General features: G+C 40.8%; 1 protein-coding gene across 2 annotated transcripts in view; it reads right to left on the bottom strand.

Annotated features, from left to right (window-relative positions):
* The window catches only part of LOC149166856 (uncharacterized), an 86938-nt gene extending 68989 nt beyond the window's left edge, over positions 1 to 17949 (bottom strand). The window contains exons 1-2 of one of the 2 annotated variants that reach the window (XM_089432794.1): positions 17791 to 17948; positions 17323 to 17629 (exon numbers count right to left, since the gene is read on the bottom strand). In XM_089432794.1, the coding sequence (XP_089288920.1) occupies positions 17323 to 17496 (174 nt within the window). In that variant the 5' untranslated portion in view covers positions 17497 to 17629; positions 17791 to 17948. Of the gene's footprint in view, positions 1 to 17322 lie in introns of both variants that reach the window. The other variant, XM_089432793.1, reaches the window with a different exon arrangement.
* Positions 17950 to 18172: the final 223 nt, after the last annotated feature.

Raw genomic sequence — 18172 nt, 5'->3', positions numbered from 1 at the left:
GGCATAGCTCCTCACTGGCCAGCAGGAATGCCAATGTTGTACTGATACTCGGCGATCCTCATGCCTAATATACCAATTGAAGGACATCATCTCCTTATAATGCTTTGCCTGGTAGCATACCAATCCACCTGAATATCTCCTACTAGGGCATGTTGACTGTTGAAAAGTGTAACTAGGTTCAGTCTTAATAATGACATGTAATTATGATTTTTATGTAAGAGATGTAAAGAAGAAAAATAAAATTATTGTAATGCTTGCATCATGGGTTTCATGAGCAAGAGATTTTATTTTAGTATAGGCTCCCATTGAGAGCCCTTAGGAATTTTGTCATCTAGTCATAAACGTCTAAAGAGTCACACTTGTCTATGTAAAGTCATCCTCCAAGACCTTGTCACTAGCCCTCTTCAAGTCAGCCTACAACAAAGAGATTATTCCAGAAGATGATGTCGGCCTTCCTCAGGTGATCATGTCAGCCTAAAGGGCATGGACAAACAAGTACATATCGCAGTGCTCGGCCTCATTTGGAGGCAAGCAATTCGGTCAAGTAAGTCTATAAAGAAGGGCCAGAAACATACTAGAAAGAACCTCTATATCAGCAAAGCAAGAGAGAAAAAGAGTGAAGTTTGTTGTGGATTGTTTTGGAGTAGTATATCCTCCCACATGCGAAGGCAGCAGATCCGAAGGTATCAAGAGAGGGTCGAAGGTTTGCAGCTACATTGAGATGATCTTGTTTGCGTAGAAGACCTCGCTAGAAGGAGCCCAGTAGAAGTGCAATAAGTCTCTCTCTTTAAAGAGGCTATTCAAGGAAGGGAATGAAAATCTAGGGTTTTGGGGTAGGGTTGCAGACCTACAAGAAGAGATCGAGATTCTCAAGGAAGTCGAGAAGGGGAAGAGAAGAGCAGTGTTGGAGAGGAGGATAGTGACTTGGTCTTTGGAGGACTCTAGTGTTAAGGATCTGTGTCATGGTCTTGGTGTTTGTCAATTGAAGATCTATAAGAAGAAATTCGTTTGGGTTTTCCTCTCAAAAATTGAGAGGTTTTGGCCCTGGCTGACAAGCCTATATACTGTGTCTCTTGTCTCTTTATTTGTTCATGATATGGTAATTGTCTTGATGCAAAGAACACAACAATAATTGCAAGAAAGAGAAGATCATAATAAAGAAGAAAAAGTCTATCACAAGCAATTATCATAAGTAGAGAAATCACCTAACCCTAGATGCCCTAGACTTCTCAACATGATATCAGAGCTAAGGTGATAAACTCAAGAAGGGGCACCTGATCAAGAAGGCACACAAAGGTCGAGTTTCAAGGTAGGATCAAAGCGAGACAAAAGATATCAAGCAAGATATCAAGATCTTCATCATACCAAAACCCTAGATCGAAGAAATCTACTTTAGCAAGAGTCTTGAAAATCATCATCAAGGAGGAAGCAGAAAGAAAGGATAAAAACCCTAGAAGCATTTATGAGATCATCATTCATCCATCACCAAAGGAGTGGAAGCTCTTCAAAGACTAAGGAAGACTAGATCAAAGAACATTGTCATAATCTTCAAGAGGGTTCATAAGACAAGCTCTCTCTCATCAATCTTTCAAAGAATAATCTTATACTATCTACATCAACATCAAGATTAAGGAGGAAGCAAGTGGAAGAAGCAGAATTTACTCAAGTAAGTATATGACTTCATCTGAAACTATCAAAATGTATTTTTGCAAGGAGAGCAACAAATTGCTTGGGGCTTCAAATTTCTTTGCATGGAAGAAAAGAACAGATCTAAACCTCATTGAGTATGAAGTCATGGATCACATCAAGGACCTCATTGAGTATGAAGTCATGGATCACATCAAGGGGTCAATTACCCAACCTCCCAAAGAAGATACTCAAGCACTTGCTAAATACATGAAAGGGAAGTGAGGGTCCAGAAGATTCTCATAGAATCCATCAAAGACTCTCTCATCCCATATGTATCAAAATTAGACACTTCAAAAGCAATATATAACAAATTGGTAGAGTTGTTTTCCGTAAGTACTGTGGGAGAAGTTATCTCCCTAAGGAAAGAACTCAACAAATTGAAGATCTCAAGGGAAGAAGGAATAACCTCATATTTTATGAGGATTTCAAAAATAAGAGATCAACTTCAGGATTTGAGTGAAATAATGTCTGACAAAGAAATGATCACTGTAGTATTAAATGTACTACCGGAGGAAGGGGCAACTTCACTTCAAGTATTTATGGGAAGAAAGAATCCACCCCTTTCCAAGATCTATGGTCATTATGCAAGATCGAAGAAACCAGACTAAAGGCAAAAACTGATGTGGGATCGAATGAGCAAAATCAAGCATATGCTGCTATGTCAAAGGGAAAGGGAAAATTTGGTCCTCAAAAGAAAAGGAAGAACATGGCTAAGTTGCAGTGCTATGGATGTCAAGAATATGGGCACTATAGAAGAGAATGTCCTAAATTAAAAAGGGCCAATAACAAGAGAAACAAGGAAGGTGGTCATATTACTGAAGAAATGGAAGAGCCTGAAATGAAGAAGCCTAAGAAGAAGGAAGTGAAAGATCTTTATTATGACTGAGATGACCCCCTTGACGAAAAGATATTCTTCTGTTGTGTATATTATAGATAGGATGCATCATATTAGAGAATGGCATCATGGTAGAAGCATTAGATATAAGAGCTCATGACATAGGTAACATGAAAGATGTCCGGGATAAAATCTATAGCTATGTAGGGTACAGCTCGTGAAAACCACATTGAAAGATAGTTATGGAAAAGGAAGAAGTCACCTAGACAACGCTCATCATACATTAGTCAATAAGATAACGTTTGGAGGATAGGATATGCTAGATCCTCCAAACTCTTTGATGGAATCTTCAGCTTCACTGATCAAATACAAGTGTTTCATCAAAATTCCAAACTTGTGGCATTCATGGGATGATGGAATGATGACATAATAGGGAAGCACGTCAATGGAATAAAGCTCCTTCATTCAAAGGAAGTTGATGCAGGAAGTCGGGATGACCCAAAGGAAAAAAGAGGTATGAATGCTCATAGGTGATATTATAGAAGTCACGTCATATCGTTGCAGACAACATGGATCAATGTTCTATCTTGAGAAGCATGATCAAAGAAAGGATCTCCTCCCAGGATGCAGGAATGCATAAATCACATATTTACTAAATGAAATCAACATAATATGTCCTCATATGGAAAATAAGGTAATTGACTACAATTAAGGAATTCTAATTGGAAGTCCCTGGAAATGAAATATGTGAAGAAAAAAGGAAGAGATCGTGGAAGGGTAAAGGCACTCAATATTTGAAAGACCAAGAATATTTGACTATAATATCTCCCAGAAAGATATAAAGACTCTGATGGAAGTCTGGAAAGGATAGAGACCCTTGACAATACATATCTTTAGGAGATGTGTCAACTGTTGATTTGGGGTAACATCAGATGTGCTCTAGCCATGAAAATTGGTGGAGAGGCTAAAGCATATGAGATCTCCAAGACCCATAAATGGTTTGGGCAGATTCTAATCAATTTGGGAGATATTAAAATAATTAATATTTTTAATGGAGTTCCTAAGTATAAACTTAGGAAAAATAAAATATTAATGGGTATTAATATAAAATTGGGTTAGAAGGTTCCAAAAGTCATTGATCAAGCCAAATCTAATCTTAGCCATTGATTAGAGATTTAATCTCGGTCGTTGAAGGACCAACAGGAAAAGTATAAGATGAGGCTTGAGGGTTAGTTGGAAGATACACCAGAGTGATCAGTGATTCGATTTACTAGAGCGGGGTTTGCTAAGTAAAGTCGAATCAGTGATCAATAGTGAGGGGCAGTGGGTACTGGATAGGAAGGCAAAGATAGTGCCGAGAGACCAGCGTAGAGGCAAAGAGGCAGACGCAGAAGCTAGAGCAAGCCATGCATAGGCCAGTAGAGACAGCGCAGAGGCCAAAGGGCCTGTGTCATCCACGCAAAGGGCAGTAGGAGTGACGCAGAGGGTCCCAGGGGCTGCGCATTGCCTCAGAGGCCTAACGCAGAGGGTTCTGAGGCTGGCTCAGAGGCCAGGAGGGCTAACGCAGTGCTTCAATGTTGCTAGAGAGGGTTTCGTGGGGCAGGTTTCTTGAATACCTACTTCCAAACAGATAGGTATTACTGTCGGTTATTTTTCTCTGCCGAGTGAGCCAGTTTGGCACCCAGTTGTACTCAAGGACATACTACATAATAATAAACCCTCAAAATTGTTGCACCGGTTTTCCAGCATTGGATTTTTCCGGGGACGAGTTGTCCAAAAATAACGGTGTCACTTGTGTGTTTGTTTTCTTTCAGTTGTTGATCTGTAGATGGTTGAGACTATATTGTGTTTATTTCGTTATTTATATGTTTTAAATAACTTGTTCGTAATTAACAAGTAGAAGAAATAAACCAAAAGAATAAAGATTAAATTTCTAATGGATAGACTTAGAAATTTCAACATGGTATCAGAGCGTGGTTGCAGATCACAGGAGAGCTAAAGGCATCTGCAAAATCAGTTGTCCCGAGTGACAGAAGTTGATCCTTGCAGAAAGCGACAAAAGAAGGGTTGACACAGAGGGACTGCGTCATCAGTCCGGGCCAAAGAGAGGCCAACACAGAGGCTGAGGAGGGCAGAAAAGGCCTCACGCAAAGCCACACAAAGACTAGGAGGGTTGATGCAGTTGGATGAGGGAGCGTTTTTGCCAGTGTCGGGATTGCGCAAAGCCTAGAGGCCCAGTCCTTCAGTGGCTGGGGCATAGGACGCTATGGGCAGTTTGTGGGAGTGAAGTTGGAGAGGTACTGTGGGCAGAACAGTACCTAACAGGGCAAAACCAAAGTAGAGGGAGTCGCTACCGAGGCAGATTTCTAGCCAAGAAATCTGGATCAGTGTTGCAGCTGCACAGAAGATCAGAAAGGTACGACTTGACAATTGGCAGGAGCATTTCCACAAGGGAAATCGTGACTTAGAGGGAGTCTAGCAGAGAACTTCAAGGCGAGAAGTAGAGAGACTCAGCAGGAGTCGAAGAGAGAACTTCTGGAGCGAAGTAGAGAGACTCAGAGGAATCGACAAGAAGAGCAGAGAGATGGCCATGAATGGGCTGAGGGATCAGGACAGGCTAGACGGGGCATCCAACTTTGTGGTCTGGAAGGCCAGGATCCTATCCATTCTAGATAGACATCGCATCAAGGCCTTCGCCTTGAGAATAGTGGTGATCCCAATTGACACGGCTAATAATGAAAAGTACGAGGAGGCAATGGCCAAGGCGAAATGCATCATCCTTGATGGGGTCAAGGATCATGTGGCCCAACATATTACCGAGAAGGAGACGGCAAAGGAAATGTGGGACGCCTTGAAGAAGTTGTACCAGCATACTTCTGTGCAGAGGAAGATGTTACTTGAGAATCAACTACGGTCATACTAGTTGTAGAAGGGGGAGCAAATAGATCACTTCCTCGGTCGATTGAAGGAGATTCGGGACCAACTGACTTCCATAGGGGCCACACGCCGGATGAGGAAATGTTGGTGAGGACGCTCAACGCAGTCTCCGAGGAGTGGGAGACATTTGTCCAAAGCATTCTAGGCAGGGAAGATCTTCTAGATTGGGAAGAATTGTGGGCGGCTCTTCGTCAAGAAGAGATCAAACGACTGAACAAGACAAGAAGTAGAAGCAAAGGAGCCCGGATCAAAAAGGAAGAGGAAGAGGATGCAGCTCTGGCATCTAAGGGAAAGCAGGGGAAGAGGAAGAAAAAGGACCTCTCCAAGGTCAAGTGCTTCAACAATGGGGAACTGGGTCATTATGCGAAACAGTGTCTGAGGAAGAAGAACAAGGGAGAGGCGTCTGACTCTAAGGCAGCACCAACGAAGGCGGAAAAGGAGGTAGAGGAGGATGACGATTGTGCCATGAGTGCTCATTGCTCATGTACCTCTAGAGAAGAGGTGGGGAGACATTGAGTTGTAGTCAGGAAGACTACAGGCGATGAGGGGCAGGATCCTTGAGGTACCCAACCTCTTGGATTATACCTTGCTACGAGAGCCCCGAAAAGGAAGTAGCAAGACTGGCGAATGTCGGCAGAAACGGATGCGGATGAAGTGGCAGAGAGTGCTACAGTGCAAGAGTCCCCGGGCAGGGCGAGGCTAGCAGGCTACAACAGTGCGAGAGGCACGGAGAGTGTTGCAACAATGCAGGATGGCATAAAGAGGTTTGCAGCGGTGCAAGATGCAACGAGTTGTTGCAGTAGCGCAGAGGCAGTAGAGGGAGCACTTTTTAGCAGCAGAGAGAGCTTCAGCATTGGGAGTGTTTCTAGCCTGACAGGGATGTCAGTAGTTGGGTGGATCAGTTACTTACTTTTCAGTAATTGAGTTGCAGTGCAGTAGCAGTTGGCAGTAGCACGATGCAGCATGATGAGAGGGGGTTGCAGTGCAGATGCAGTGTTGGGAAAAAGGACCAGCAACAACACGGATTCAAAAGGAGTTGCCATACGAATGCAGCAGTGGCAGTGGCAGGGCCATGGGCAGCAGTGCAGAGGATGTTGGGCGGGGAGGCCTAGCATCAGCACAAGTACCGATGCCGTATAATCAGAGTGATGCTTAGTGTGGAGTATTACTAGAGCACAGTCCTCGCTAAGAGGGAGTGTTGATTTGGGGTAGCATCGGATGTGCTCTAGCTATGAAAATTGGTGGAAAGGCTAATGCACATGAGATCTCCAAGACCCAGAAATGGTTTGGGTAGATTCTTCCCGGTTTAGGAGATATTAAAATAGTTAATATTTTTAATGGAGTTCCTAAGTCTAAACTTAGGAAAAATAAAATATTAATAGGTATTTATATAAAACTGGGTTAGAAGGTTTCAAAAGACACGGATCAAGCCATATATAATCTTAGCTATTTATTAGAGAAGTAATCTTGACCGTTTAAGGGTCAGTTGGAGAATACACCAGAAGTGATCAGTCATTCGATTTACTATAGCGGGTTGCTAAGTAAAGTCGAATCAGTGATCAATAGCGAGGGGCAGTAAGTACTGGACAAAGAGGCAGAGATAGTGCCGAGAGACCAGTGCAGAGGCAGAGAGGCAAATGCAGAAGCCAAAGCAAGCGATGCAGAGCCCAGCAGAAACAACGCAAAGGCCAGAGGGCCTGCGTCATCCACGCAGAGGGCAGCAGGAGTGACATAGAGGGTCCCAGAGGTTGTGCAATGCCTCAGAGGGCTGACGCAGTGCTTTAGTGTTGCTGGAGAGGGTTTTGTGCGGAAGGTTTTCTAAACACCTGCTTCCGAATAGAGAGGTATTACAGCCACTTGTTTTTCTCTGTCGGGTGAGACAGAGTGGCACCCAGTTGTACTCAAGGATATACTGCATAATAATAAACCCTCAAAATTGTTGCACCGGTTTTCCCGCATTGGGCTTTTCCGAGGACGAGTTGTCCAAAAATAACGGTGTCACTTGTGTGTTTGTTTTCTTTCAGTTGTTGATCTGTAGATGTTTGAGACTGTATTGTGTTTATTTCGTTATTTATATGTTTTAAATAACTTGTTCGCATATAACAAGTAGAAGAAATAAACCAGAAGAATACAGATTAAATTTCTAATGGATAGACTTAGAAATTTCAACAATGATCAATTTTCCTTTTAGGAGAGGCCCAATCTTTGATACTAAGGGAATTGATAAGGCTCCCACTTCTCCTGAGTATGATTCTATGTTCAAATCACTTGAGCCTATAGATTATGATTTTGGGAAAGTGCAACCCGTTGAATACAATAATTCTTTCTCCCTTTTTCCTATTGGTCATCATCTTGAGTCTCATCAAGTGATTCCCTCACCCCTGGTCATATGATCTGAAGTAACTGTGAGCCCTTCCCCCCTCTCGAGTATAATGTCAAGGAGAAGCCCTTCGTTGATCATACTTTTCCTCCTTGGACGCACCCTCTGGGTTTTGATCACTCCATAGTCTCCCCTCTCCAATGTAATCATCATGTACAACCTACTTGTGTTTCTCCATCTTGTCGGCCTCCCTTTCCTACTAATCATAAACCAATGAAGGCCATAAGCCATGACGTAAATAATAAGGACAATGGTGGAAGTAATATGCTAGAGGTTGCCATCCATCAAAAGTTTATGAGCTTGGTTATTGACATCTCTATGTTTTGGTTGCAAGAGAAGATCTCACGGATTAGATTACATTCTTTTCTTACCTCTTCTCACATAATCATCCATGTGTGGGCATCATATTTTCCCACCTCCCGCCCACAACATCCTCCATGTGTTTGGGTTTGCATTCGCTTTGGGATTTGTTGCATAAGTAATCATATAGGCAGACATATTTATATTGACTTGATGATATGTTGGTTGCACTGGCTTTATGATTACACTTAGTATTAGCCTTACTACATGCATGTTAGGATAGGATGCATTGCATGCTCATTTTCTCATTAGAACTAACGTCATATGATATTTCTCATAGTAGATAGATGCATATTTGCATATTTTATTTTTTGTTGATTTTGTGACCTAACATATAGCATGTGCGATCATGAGATGCCACGAAAGCATGTTGCCCCATGTTTTCCATCTATTATGTGTACAGGTGACAGGTCTACGGTAACCAAGAGATTGTTGGAGTTCTTGTGACTCCCGTTCGTGTAGCTTCGCCCACTTCTTCGAGAGATCACATCTCAGTTGGAGCCATATGTTACCCACCATTTTGTGGGTGATATCTCTAGGAGAAAAAAAAAATTCTCCAAGGTGGTCCTCAGCCAGCAGCCCCTTTGCAGCCACCAGCTAGCTCATTGTGCCATTTCTCTGCCACCTAAGCCAGCCCTGTGGTCCCTCACCAATCTGCCATGATCGTATGTTTGAAGGTGGGCCTCCTGAACCTAAAGGTATGCCTTGTCATTTGGTAATTGAGTATTGTAGTTTACTTATCATGGACACTTCTGGGCATGGATTAATGGGGGGATTTGGTGGAAAGAATAGGTTAGGTTTGTGCTCTTGTCCCCTAGACCCCTTTTGGATATTAACCTTGGATTCTAGTCCCATGGGATCTCTTTTACTGACCATTTCTCTTTAGGGGTGGTATTTCATGGGAAACCTCGATTTTGGTTGTGTGGTCCCTCTCCCTTATCCGCTTTTATTACCCTCTTTCCATTCATTATTACATATTCATCATTTCTCCCACCTAGGTCCACATTCCTCCACTGGGTCCACATAGGGTTAGCATGCCCCTTCCCCTTGCCCACACCTTGGGTCATGGCCTGGGATGAAGCCCAGAGGTTGATGCAACTAACAAGAAAGATAAAATCATATATGATCACATTCAACAGGAAAATGTACCACAAAATGCAAAAGATGGTCGAGACAAACACATTTAGAACATGGGCAAAAGGCAATACATGAGCTCTACTCCATCGTGGCCATCACCCAGGTTCCTACAGGGTCTATGAACCTCCTTCATCATATAGGAACCCATGATTGTCCCAACCCCTAGTGGCCAATGAACCACCCCACCTTAAAAGGGGGTATTCACTGCTCTATCTTATACTTCATGCTCTCACCCCTTGAGCACTGAGCAGTTAATCAAAGAAAATCATAAAAAACAAAAGGCATATAAAGAAGGGTGGAAAAATCAAGGTCGAGACACCTCATGTACCATGACTGCTCCCTCCTATACATTATAAACCCAAGTGTGGGCCCCCCTATTATTAGCTACGCTTGTACCCCAACATGTGACCCAGGGCAACCCCTTTTCATTCTCACTTCAATCACCCATCTGTCACATGCCACCACCTTTTGAAAGATGTACCTTGACTATATCATCATCTTTAGAAGTAGAAAGTTAGAAACCACCTAATAGGATCATTGGTTAACCCCATTTGGAGTTAGGAGACATTGGCACATCCTGAAGCCCATTATGGAAGGACGGGCCATTATGAAGTCCCCACCTGTGGTCCATGATTGGATAAGCTTATTTACTCGATTTCTCTAATGACTTGTTGTACTGGAAGGCTAGGGGACACATTGGATCTTATGCAGGATTGCATATGGTCTCCATTTTGTGTTTGGTCTCCCTATACAGGGTCCTAATTCTTCAGAGGGTTACATTGGCACTTGTAGTGTGTGTGTTGAGAGCCATGGGCCTCCATAGCAGCTAACAACACTCCATGGAACCCCGCATCCATTCAAAGATTGCTCGTGGTTCACTTATTAGAAGAAAAAGATGCACCTGATCCATCATGCCCAGCTGACCCCAGTTTTAAACCATACACTTGGCAGATGATCCAGGCCTTGCACGATGATGTGGCACCACCTACACCATCATCCTAGCCCTTGCAGGCGATCTACAGGCATCTTCGATTTGTTTGGAGACCCATGAGGACACTTGTGTGCCCCCACATGTCATTTGGAGCACCATAGGTTATTACAAAGGGCCAACCCCTTGTCCACTACTTTTGAGGGTCCTATTCTTCATTGTGAACCCATGGACCTCATTAGGCCTCTTAGAGGGCTCTACGACATACATAGATTATTACTTGACCTCTTGAGAGGCTTACTTTTTCATTTATGAGCTAATTTGGTGCACTTGTCACCAAAAGTTGAATTATTATAACATTATTTTGTTTTTGGGGCTTATGTAGACCAAGGAGGCTAATTCAAACTCCTAAGTTGTGTATAAATACAAGTGAGCTGAGCTCATATTTTCATCATCACTTTGGATTGGATCTTTTCTGTTTTTTAAGAATTTCACATTTTTTCTAGAGGATGAATTGGAGCTTTATGGATGAATTTTGATGTGTGGATATTGGTCTATCTTCTCTTGGAGCTTCTCTTTTGTCAATTGTGAATGGTTGGATATATTTTGTTACATGTAAATACATGTTTTTAATGTTATTCTTATTTACTTTGTCATATACATTGGACTGGGATTTTCGTTGTTCTAGAGCTAATTGTTGCATGCATTTACTGCTTAAAATTGTGGAATTTCGTCTCTATTATAGCATCTCTCAATGTATGGGTCATGTAATTGAACAAAAGCTCCTAGGAGTAATTCTATCAAAGAATTCGACCTTGATAGGCCATTTCCTATGCACATTGAAGTATAAAAGCTCCAAGATTGCTACTCCTTGACCTAGAAGGCTAGCGAAGTGGTCTTGAGGCCTCCTTGACTAGGAATCAAGAAATCCTCCTCATATTCATCATATACTCCATATTCCCAAAGACTAAGGCATTGATCTACCAAAAGGTGGTCGCCAAAAATCACATTCTTTCACCTTCTTCCAGGTCCAGCCAAGTTGGGGCACCTAGGGCATCAATTTCCCGACAAGCTAGCCCTCCAAAAAGTTCGATTTCCTAGGGTATCTTGCGCTTGTGTTTCCTCGAGGTATCCTCCAATTTTGAAGCCATTCTAACAGTGGAGATGGGATAAAAGCCAAGCCCTAGATCCAAGATCAAACTTTGTCTTAGCATCCCCAAGGCTAGTACCTCATAGGATCAAATCAACACCTTCAAGTGAGAATTTTTTCTTTGATCCTTCCCGACCTTGTCTAGGGTAAGAACATCATTGGTTGTTATACTCCCCCTATCCTAGACCGGGCCCACTTGGTCTCGTGTCGTCCCATTCATTTGAAAAGACAATTCTTCAATAACCATCCGAGATACCAATTACAAGAAGGATTCTTGGGATTGGGAAGTTCCTTCATAAGCCATATCCCATAAAACTAACCCTTGAATCCTCCTTTCCTTTCTCTAAAAGACATTGTACTTTGCTTAGAAAGCAAGCAAACCTTATCCTTCTAACTCTTCTAGGAAAGGGATTGTTTGGGTCACTCCACATCATTTCATTGACCTATCCTTCATCTGTGACTCCATAATATACGGGGTCTCCTCCCAATAGTGAAAGTCCGTAAATAGAAGGGAGCATTAGCTGAGGTGACAGTGGGCCAAGACTCCATCTGTTTCTCTTGGCCTAGCATTTGCCTTTAGGGATGCCCTTTAGGTCCCCTGCTAGTTTGAGCGGTAACAAGGACCTTTAACAATATCACTTAAAGTTGAAGTTCTCGAGATGTGATAAAAAAAGGATCTTCTTAATCTATCGGTTGTAGTAGTTTTTTTATATGATTACAAGTTTTACTTGGTTGTGGACCTATGGAGAGAGATATAAGTTACAAATTTTAGAGTAATTTAGAAAAAGAGGAATTACGATCCTCAATAAATGACACTTACAAGTGTGAAATGTTAAAGACTAAAAATAGAAGGCGTTCCAAAGAATCTCATGAGTACAGACTTACGAAGAATCTTACAAATGTGAAGGACACTTGATATAGAAGTTACCAAAGTATTAAGCTAAATGAAAAGGCGTCCATTACGCATGGAGATGTACAAGTAAAAATCATCCCTAATAGTTTGGATTTATGTTAAAATTTGTGTATTTTTATTAAGAATTTATTTGAGTTTTAATTGATAAGCTATGTTACAATGGTTTTCAGGATGGCTAGAGCGCATCTCCAAATTTTTCAGGGGATGGCAGGATGGGTAGAGCACATCCCCAAATTTTTCAGAGGACAAACATATAGGATATATATTAACAATTAAGAATTCACCATAAATGTTTGTAGCGGTTTGTAAGCATAATAGGATATGCTCTATAGTATATCATGCACATACTTTACACTTGTCAGTTCTAAAAACACTCGAGCCAATTGAAAAAGAGTCGAGTGGCATTTCATTATTAACCCCTCAACATGAGCAAAACACAGTTCAGCTTTAGGAAAACTTAAGTGTTCTAAAAACACTCGAGCCAATTGAAAAAGAGTCGAGTGGCATTTCATTATTAACCCCTCAACATGAGCAAAACACAGTTCAGCTTTAGGAAACTTAAGTGTAACTATTTGCAATAAGATCCATGAAGGGTCTATGAGACAAAGAACTATCTCTATAGTAGCTTTTTTTCCTCATAATTTTTTTTAATAATTATTATGTTAGAACTTAAAAGGCATTCCCTTCTCAATACGTTCTGAATATTTTTACAACTGTATAGAAAACCACTGCAAAACACTTTGGTTCTGTCAAGAAAATAGATTCGTATTTCAGATTAAAAAGGTGATTGAATAGGAATTGATTCAAACATTTAGAACCTAATCTTAGTCACTATTATCTGATTGTCTTCACAATGCTTGAGGTTGGGATGGTGGAAGAACTAGACTTGAATGACCCTAGAAACCCATGACTCTATAAAAGCTGAGATAACCTCATAAATGGGAAGAACAAGAGCACTGACCACAAGGATCAGTCATTTGAAATGTTGCATTTTGTTAAAATTCACAACTAGGGCCAAACTCCATGTGGGTCATCTTATTTATGGCATCTGATATTTTTTCTTGGATCCCTCTCATCGAGAGATGTAGGATTGATCTAAAGATCATCTAATTCCATCATGTATTCATGGAGATATGAATTTATTTGTGTTATATGACAATTCGACGTTCGCCAAGGCGGCCAACAACCAAATTACCCCAACCTATCTTCAACGTTTTATTATAAATAAAAGAGGTCTTCAAGTCATTTTGTACACACTCATCTCTCGTGATCTCTCTCTTCATTTGTTTGGGTTTTGGTGAAAGAGAGATCTAGAGGAAGTTCCCTAATCACAGTCATGGAGGAGTCTTATACGATGCCCTAAAGAGATCAAATCACAGTCCTAGGAGGAGACATCTAGATGCAGAGAAAGGAGGCTCTTCTATGCAGCAAGGAGAGGCTTCAATGCGCTGTCCAAGGGAGCTTCTATTCGCTGTCAAAGGAAGCTCTAAAAGAGCCCTAGCCGCAGACAAGAGGAAGGGTTCTATTCACAGCTAGCCGCAGACAAGAGGAAGGGTTCTATTCACAGCTAGCCGCAGTCCTAAAGGGAGGGATCTTGCCTTACCCTAGCTGCAGTAAGGAAGAGTCTTAGCCGCAGGTAAGGGAGAGGATCTGGCCGCAGTCCTAGAGGGGAGCTCTAGCCCTAGACACAGTGAAGGAAAGAGCCCTAATTGCAGACACCTATACACTGTCCTTAAAAGAGTCCTAGCCGCAGTTTAAGGAGGCCTATCTAGCAGCAAGGAAGAAGCTCTAATCACTGTCTTGAAGGTGCCCTAATCCGAAATCCTTAAAGGGCCTTATCCGCTGTCAAAAGAGACCTTCTAACGCAGGTCTAGAAGAGACCTTAATCCACAGTCTTATCTGCTGTCCTAGCTCCTGTTCTGGTGTGCCCTAGACGTACTTGAATGGGGACCCTAGTCACTGTATTGAGAAGAGTTTAGGCAGCAGAAAGGAAGTCTTCTATACACAGTCACAAGAGGCTCAATCACAGCTGAGAGGAGGGCTAATATAGGCCTTAGATAAAGGCCATAATCCGCAGTTACAGAAGGCCTGAATCCGCAGTCTGTTGAACCTATACGCAGCAAGAAAGAGACTCATAATCCACAGCAAAAGAAGGATCTTATTCACAGTATAAGGAGGTCTGGAAGGACAGCGTTTCGGTTGCTATAGATAAAAGAAGCATGGTGACAGCACATTGATAAGGGCTGTTCCTTATGACTGTTTCAAGGTTGATAAGTCACTGTCATCAGATCAGCGTATGTTATTAGTTGCTGACTGTTTGAGGATCATAGGCCTATCTTGCTGCTGGGCTAAGCCGCAGGCCATAGCCAGCAGCACAGGTTGTTCTATCAGTCTTGGACTGTGTGGCATACTGCAGACTTGAAGGCCTTCATTATTAATGAGAAGGATAACTGCTAAAGCAGTGACAGTTAGTACAGCAAGAAGAACACATTGTTCTGGAAATTATATTGAGTCAAGGTTTGACTATGTTCGACTCAGTATAATGAGCTTCCTATTGATGCCACTTGGATGGGAGATTCTGTCTAGTTTGACCAGCATTGACTTCTCTGGTCAAGGGTTTTCTACTGCTGTCATAAATATCAGATTTATGTATTTGTACTATCTCTCTGCTGAACTATTGAAGAATATAAGAAGAATTGATCAAGGGTTTCACCACATTGGGGTTTGTCTCTAGTTGGTGCCACATCTTGTCTCCTCTTGTCTCGGCTTGTCTTCTGCTGATTATGTTTATGTTCTATCTGCACTTTACTATCATGCTGATGTGATTGCTAATCTGAATATTGTCATTGGACTAATATGAAAAATTGAAGTAAATTGCTCTAAGCATATAGAACATACCTAAATTTAACACATTTCCTAGTTTTTTGACATGGAGGCTTTGCTTGTTGTAATGTTGTTGCTGAAAAGACAAATACCCTGAAGCCCAAATCTAAGCCCATCATACCAAACGCATGTTTTGAGCTGCAACTTGTACCAAAAAAAAGGGGGAAAATGATTATATTGTCCAATGATCAATGTCTATTGTCAAAAATGAAGATATATGCCTGAAATATCCTTGAAATCTGTGTAGAACATCCCTAAAATCTGTCCATAATGTCCCTAAAATCTACCCGGAACATCTTCAAAATAGCCGACAAATCCCCAATAAAATAAAATCCCCAGCAATTTGGAGACATTTCCTAGAATTCCCAAGTCCCTGAAACACCGAAACAGTACGTATGGGTTTTCAACAATCTTATGAGAGTGAGGTATACCAAATATAAGAGATACAAAAATGTTTATGTTATTAAAAAAAAATCGTTACATTACACACGGTAAAATCTCAACTAATTATTATTACTAACAGTTTGGAATCCTCTAAAATCTTTGTATTGTTTTAGGTGATATATTTTCTCATGCCTTACTGACCCTTATACTGTTTGTACCAATCCTTTTTTATAGATATAAAAGGCTAACTCAATTTTTAATATAGAATATTTGTACAACTTTTTAATATATAGGATTTTTTATAAATAGTTTATTATTAATGATTTTTATTTTCATCTATCCAGATTCAATAGATTTATTTTCAATGGACATGTAAGACTTATTGTGATAAGATTTAAAAAGTAAGTGCTCCTACCCACGTGACTTTTCAGTTCTTGCTAAATCATAAGTTACTGGTAAATTTGGCTGATGGAATGTTAGATATTTTTTTTAGTGTTACAATGGCAACTAACAGAATGTTAGATATATTTTTTTTAGTGTTACAATGGCAACTAAAAAGATTTGATCCTAAACCTCATCCACATTACTAGTAAATTTGGCTGACAGAATGTTAGATATATTTTTTTAGTGTTACAATGTCAACTAAAAAAAATTGATCCTGAACCTCATCCACATTACCCAACATGTTGCCAATTCAACGTGATATATATATATAATAAAAAAAAACTAACATTACCATATATAAAACTAACATTACTATGCCTTTAATAAATATAAGATATAAGATATGAGAATCGTGCAAATCATGGCCGGGTGGATAGGTGCACACAGAAAAACCATCGAAATCTTTGGCTTTATGAATTACTTTTTATCTTTCTTTCATGCATAACAAAGATCTGCATCACGTCTAAACCAGCCAATGACTGGACACTAAAAAAACAAAATGTAGAAACATAAATTATAATGCTGCGATGAAAACATAAACCGTGAATCTTGGATGGATAAAAGTATTATTGTACTGCACTTAACCCCGATGGAAAAAACCAATTTAAGGTAAATTTCAGCTACAGAATATGTTTTCGCTGTTTTTAATACATATCAAAGATTCGAATCGAGTCTAGATCATTCAATGACTGGACACTCAAAAACAAAAGGCAGAAATATAAATTATGATGTTCCCCTGAAGACTTAAATTCACACTGAAGCTTGGATGTATAGAAGTATTATACTACTGAATTTAGGCATATGAAAAAAATAGTAGAAACAGCCCTCTAAGTAGCCTAAGCCACTCAAATATACACTGAAACGTGGATGTATACCAGTATTATACCATTGCATGTAGGCATATTTAAAAAGAAAAGAAAAAGCAATGACAGCTATCTAAATAAACTAAACTAAATCACTGCTTGATTTCGGTATTCAATATGCGGGGTAGTTTTTCATACAGGAGAGGAGATTTTATGGTCCGTATACTTTACAAACCAGGTTTCAGATTGGAATATTAGCAACAAAGTTCAGAAAGCATTCATACTCACCATGCAAGTAAATTAGTGCATGAGTACCCAATTAACATAAAGATAATAAAATCCTGCAATTTATGGACCATCGCAGACTAACCCTTATAACAAACGAAAGAGCAAACAGAGAATCACGCAATCTGAAAATCAGGCAAACAGAGGAATATCGATATGAAATGCAGAGAAACAGGGGAGTATCGGGAACTCACAATCGGCATTTGGTCTGTCAATGAAATGCGAGGAGGAAATGAGGCATTATCATGAGCAGTGGAGGAGCATGCAGAGATGGGCACGGGGCAAAGAGGGCATGCCAGAACGCTCAGCAAAAGCCGCGAGTCGACTGAGAACTTGCCATTACAACGACAATTATTATGTTTTCTCATTATCAACAATAAGGACGACGGTACCAACGAACACTTGGAAGCAGCATTCAATTTCGACCGCCTCTCCTCCTCCTCCAAATAATCGCACAATTCCTCCGCTGGCCCTTCCGCCAAGGTTGCCAGCGCCGCCACCCTGCCGCCGGGAGCAGACATTATTGGCGTCTCCGTAAAAACCACACAATTAATTACAAATTACAGAAACTACCCAATTAATTACGAATTACAGAAACAGCCCAATTATTGGGGTTCGAAACTACTAGAACGTTCAGGTAGTAGAGCCCATGAGAGTCGAACCAGAGACCAGCTGCTACAATACATTTGATCCATCACAACGTTCCATCTTTTCGAAAATCCTTATGCTGTCTACCAGCCACGGGTGGCCGACCCCGGGGTTGTCGTTTTCGCTTTGGCTTCACGGATACTCCGACGACGGGCCATCCTGGGCCCGCGGCGTCCAGAGCTCGAAGCCCAGCCGCCACCTCGTGTATATGGTTATGATGAAATTTATTTCATTCCTTTTTTGTAAGTGGCAAAATCTTTGTGGGAGATTTGCTTACGAAAAAATATGCTACAATGTAGTACGGTGATATATAATAAAAGTTTCAAATTTTAAATTTAAATTTTGATGGAATTTAAAATATATAATATATTTTAATTTGTGTATTGAGTAGGTTAA

This window comes from Pinus tabuliformis, chromosome 5_1, assembly GCF_031772625.1.
Source record: "Pinus tabuliformis cultivar Carrire ecotype Pingquan chromosome 5_1, CPIR1, whole genome shotgun sequence".
NCBI lineage: Eukaryota > Viridiplantae > Streptophyta > Pinopsida > Pinales > Pinaceae > Pinus > Pinus tabuliformis.
This window is presented reverse-complemented; position numbering and strand designations above follow the sequence as displayed.